Raw genomic sequence first — 5,576 nt, forward strand, 5'->3', positions numbered from 1 at the left:
AAAAAAAAAAAAAGTAAGTCTCTCTCTCTCTCTCAATATATATATAATATAAAATATTATATATTATATATAATGTAGATATAGATAGCAAAATGTGTATATATAATAAAATGGTGTGTGTATATATGCAATACACATATATATACATTTTATTATATATACACACACACATCTTGTCTCTTGCAGTGACACACCAGTAGCATGAGTATACCTAGTTCCGTATTTTGGTTTCTGCGTACCATTTTCCAGTAAAAGAAATGAGGGCTAATTGAAGAAATCTTGGAGAGTCTTACTGGGCCAGAAAGCAAGGTTAATGTACAGATACTAAAAGAATACAAGAGCCTTGAACAGCTCCCACTGTTCAAGTTTGGGGACAATTTTAACATCGAAAGAATGGTAGTAAAGGGTAGATTCCACAGTCTATAAAAGAAAATTCATGAATCTACAGTGATTTTCAAAAAGGGAAAAGGTCAGTGAAATGCTTCTTTACAGGAGAATGCCAACTAATAAATGTGGAAAGAATGGCAGAAGTCACTATTACAACCACAGTGAATAACTGTCACCAAAGGATACTGAGAACATTGAGTTTAGGGGCTAGGGGAACAAGATATTCCCATGTTTTTGGAGTATCAGTAGACAGATCTAATAGACCCTGTCATCAACCACAAAACAAACCCACATTGTGTACTTCTGAAGCAATGTACTACCATCATCTGTGTCCTGTTCTTGCCAAAATGTTCACCATGATTCTAACCACACGAGAACAATCAGACATAACCTGCTGGTGAGACATTGTATAATACAGTTGCCCTAGACTCTTCAAAAATTTTACGAATATGAAATGAAAGACAAAGACAGAGACTATTTTAGATGAAAGGAACCTAAGAGCCATGATGCATAAGCAAATGCAGGGTGAGAGTCTCGATCCTGAATCACCCTCAGAATAACCCTAACAGTTATGGTGAATGTTATGGAAACAAGTGGGAAAGTTTGAACATACTTAATATTAGGTGATATAACTGAGTTGATGTTAAATTCTATAAGTCTGATGATCATATTGTGGTTGAATGTCCTTGTTTTTAGGAGATGATGCTGAGTATTTAGAAAGGAAATGTCATGATGTCTGCAACCTTCTTATGCTAAAAAAAATTACCTATATACATAGAGAAAGCAAAAGGGACAGAGTGTTAGCAACAGATGACTCTAGCTGGAGGATATAAAGTGCACATTGGCATTTAAATTTTTTTTTCTGTAGATTTGGACTTTTTCTGTTTTATTTATTTATTTATTTTCTTTGAGACAGGGTCTCACTCTGTTGCCCAGGCTGGAGCACAGTAGCACAGTCATGGCTCACTGCAGCCTTGAACTCCTGGGCTCAGGTGATGCTCTTGCTTCAGCCTCCCCAGTAGCTGGGACTACAGGTGCATACTACATGCTCAGCTAATTTTTTTTTTTTTTTTTTTTTTTTTTTTTTTTTTGAGACAGAGTCTCGCTCTGTCGCCCAGTCTGGAGTACAGTGGCACGATCCCAGCTCACTGCAAGCTCCGCCTGCCGGGTTTACGCCATTCTCCTGCCTCAGCCTCCCGAGTAGCTGGGACTACAGGCGCCCGCCACCTCGCCTGGCTAGTTTTTTGTATTTTTTTGTAGAGACGGGGTTTCACCGTGTTAGCCAGGATGGTCTTGATCTCCTGACCTCGTGATCCACCCGTCTCGGCCTCCCAAAGTGCTGGGATTATAGACGTGAGCCACCACACCCAGCCTGGAATTTTTCAAAATAAAAATTGGAATGGGGAATTTCAGCTATGTGGTTTGGATCAAGTATATGCAGATACGGATATCTGGTTTTGTGACCTATCCACAGAGTCCAGCCTAAGATCTGGGTTTAAATTTTACTGCTGTCATTTTTTTCCTTTTGAGGGAGTGGATATAGTAGAAAGAATCGGGATTTCAAATATTTTCTCCAGAACTTACTAGCTTTGTGACCTTGGATAGTTGATTTGTGCTCCTTCATCTGAGTTTGTTCATCTATAACAAGGGTAGTTGTAAGGATTGAGGACACTATCTTGAGAAAAATGGCTTACATACATTAAGTACTCAGTAAATTCTAGATATTAGCCCCTTTTATTATTAAAATTATTTTTCACTGTTTGGGATAATCTTCCTTCAGTCTTTTTATTTTTTGCACTAGTAGTGTCTCTTCTAAAAAACGTGTGTTTGTATTCTATAGGACTGGCTGATAGTCTGAGAGGGGAAGCCATATTTTAGCCTGGCCACCAGAGATAGATCATGTTAATCAAAGTATTTTACCACAGGGCTTTCCTGTTTCTTCTTTCTCCCTGCTTTGCATTTGATCACTTCTTAGCTTTTACTTCTTAACACAATGGGAACATTTGCAGGTCTCAGTGATTCTACAGACTGTTAGCACAGTGTATCTAATCAGAGGGGATAGGCTTTTTAAAAATAACTCTTGTAATTAAGTAATTCCTCATGGAAAATGTGTAAATTATAGAAAAAATACAATAGGAAAAATAAGTTGTCTATAGTCCCACCTCCCCAGAGATAACCACTGGTACTGTTTTGTAGATATCCTCCCAGTCTGTTTTTCTAGGTATAGAAATGGACAAAATGTTCCATTTAATTTTCCAAAACCAGGATCATGGGAAATGCTGCCAGTATTTGAACGAAAGTATCTGTGCTTTGGTCACTGTTTTGCTGTGAATGCTACTTATTATGAGGCTGCCTAGCAGTTCTCACCCTTTCCTGCAACTGAGCGCATTCCCTGGGGCGGAGCCAGGTCATGGGCTGCAACCTGGGGAGTTTATGGCAAACAGAAGCCCCTGTTACCTCTTCCAGTGGAGATAACCCTTGCTGCCTAGGATATGTGCTGTATATTCTTCCAGGTCTTGTTTTTCTTGATAGACTCATGGTAGCTTTTATATCATTTCCATTTGTGAGTGAAACTGCAGTTAACCCTTGAACAACATGGGTTTGAACTGCATGGTCCACTTACATGCAGATTATTTTCAATCAATATATTTCGGAGATTTTCAACAACATGAAAATACTCATAGATATACACCGTGTATAACTGTGTAGCCTAGAAATACCAAAAAAATAACCAAAACAAAACAACAGAAAAAGACAGGTTCTATGAATACATAAAACATATAGTCTATTTTATCATTTACTACCATAGAACATGCACAGATCTGTTATAAAAAGTTAAAATTTATCAACACACAAACACAGACCTCACATAGCACCATTCACAGTGGAGGCAAATGTAAACAATGTAAATACATAGCATTAAATCACGAATGCCTGAAATTAACTGTAATACTGTACTTACTATAGTAATTTCATAGCCATGTCCTGTTGCTATTGTGGGCAAGTGTCTACTTGTTCAAGTGTTACCAGTATTCAATTAAAACCCCAATTAAAGTGATGATCCAGTTAAAATTATTCTGGTCATCTCTGTGTGAGAAGTTTGTTGACACTCCAGTAAACTGCCTATTGCAGCAAGAAGTAGATTTCCTATTGCAGTCAGAAGTGATTTCTCATAGTTCTCAAGTATTTTTTCCTGTGTTTAGTGCAATACCATAAACCTTTAATAACATCTTGGGACTCATATGAAGTGCCACTAAGTGATGCTTGGCATGCTCCCAAGAAGCATAGGAGAGTCATGACATTACAAGAAGTGGAATTGCTTGATAGGCACCACAGATTGAGGTCTGCAGTTTTGGCTGCCCCCATTTCAATATAAATGAGTCCTTCTTAATGACCATTGTTTAAAAAAAAAAAAAAAAAAAGGAAATTTATGAACCTGGCAGCAGCAGTTAAGTTTTTTGGAAGTCAAAAGTTACCCTCCCAGCACTTTGGGAGGCTAGAACAGGAGGATCACTCAAGTTCAAGAGTTTGAGACCAGCCTGGGCAGCATAGCAAGACTCCATCTCTTTAAAAGTTTTACTGAGATTTTGACAGCACGGGAGCTTAGTGGCCCATCCTCCTTGTTATTTAAGGGCCAACTATATACTAAAAATTCCAGTGGGAAAAATTTTACTGAATTATAAAATATGATTGAGAGATCTTCACATTTAGGAAGTTTATACCTTATGAAATAGCTATCTGCTGTCCAACTTCTTCAAGCAGTAGAACGTATTTCCTTACCTGTTCTCTCCCTTCCTATTTCTCGTTGCTGCGATAATTTATAGGACTTTGATCAAACCATGGATATGTTGTAAACATAACCAGCAATCAAGAATAAGAATTAAAAGCATTCTAAGATCATTGAATAACGATGGGATTGCCTCTGGAGCTATTTTTTTCTTTTAAAATTCAGATTTGTTTTATGACAGCAAAAATGAGAGCAAAAGTCAAAGTTCCATCATTTTCTCTTTCCCTCTCTCTCATCTTGAACACTAGAAATGGCTGAGCAGGAACGCTTTCTACTGCATCAGGAGACCCTACCTGAACAGCTGCTAGCGGAGAAACAGCTACATCTCAGTGCGATGCCAGTATTGACTGCACCACAACTCATTGGTGTATGTGCTTTTCAAATCCTTAACACTGTTTCTTAAACTCAAAGCATTGTTGGTGTTTGTTGGGCCATGTAGTATAATTCCTAAGAGGAGTTATCGTTCTACTTCCTACCTTCCAGAAAACTCTCCTAGAAAAATGTTTTTGGAAGCTGTTTGGGAACAGAAAGTTCATTAGAGAACAATTCATCAGCATCTGCCTCCCCATACATTCCACCTAAAGGTGCTGTATCTAGGCGACCAGGAGAAATTACTGATATTTTGCTTTTCTAGTGTAGGACAAATAAGTACCATGAGATAACTTTTATTTCCCCCACAGAATTACTTTTCAAGCTCTTCTATAAGAAAAAATAAATTAAGGAACTCAGTTTACATGGTCTGGCAGCACTGTCCTTACCCCTTTCCTCTGCAACCCAACACATCCCGGAGGGCAGGACCGGAATACGGGCTGCAGCCTAGAGAAAAAGCATCTGTTTGCCAGAGTGTTGTTGTAGGATCACCTTAAATTTGTCCTATCTGTATGAAAAAGAAAGCAAACAATTAAAAAACGTTAGCATTTTAGCCATTATTAGTAGCAGATTTCCTGTTATAACTGAATTTACAACAGCCTTTCCTGATAGAATATATATTTAATTTAGAAATGCAATATACTATCTATTGTAACTCACTATTATATATCACTAAGAAAAAAGTAGTGCCAATTTTACTCTGATACATCAATTTTAATACCACAGTCCAATTTCAGAGATGGTGGGGTAAAAAGGATGTTTAAGAATAACAAAATAGGGCCGGGCGCGGTGGCTCAAGCCTGTAATCCCAGCACTTTGGGAGGCCGAGACGGGCGGATCACGAGGTCAGGAGATCGAGACCATCCTGGCTAACATGGTGAAACCCCGTCTCTACTAAAAATACAAAAAACTAGCCGGGCGACGTGGCGGGCGCCTGTAGTCCCAGCTACTCGGGAGGCTGAGGCAGGAGAATGGCGTGAACCCGGGAGGCGGAGCTTGCAGTGAGCTGAGATCCGGCCACTGCACTCCAGCC

At 38.8% G+C, this 5,576-nt stretch overlaps 1 protein-coding gene across 1 annotated transcript in view; it reads left to right on the forward strand.

Annotated features, from left to right (window-relative positions):
* Positions 1 to 5,576, forward strand: part of NUP133 (nucleoporin 133) — a 70,121-nt gene that overhangs the window by 53,427 nt on the left and 11,118 nt on the right. Inside the window, 1 exon segment of the mRNA XM_017885571.1 lies at positions 4,419 to 4,545. Coding sequence (XP_017741060.1) covers positions 4,419 to 4,545 — 127 coding nt within the window.

The sequence above is a fragment of the Rhinopithecus bieti genome, unplaced genomic scaffold (genome assembly GCF_001698545.2).
Source record: "Rhinopithecus bieti isolate Rb0 unplaced genomic scaffold, ASM169854v2 scaffold_14839, whole genome shotgun sequence".
NCBI classification, from domain to species: Eukaryota; Metazoa; Chordata; class Mammalia; order Primates; family Cercopithecidae; genus Rhinopithecus; species Rhinopithecus bieti.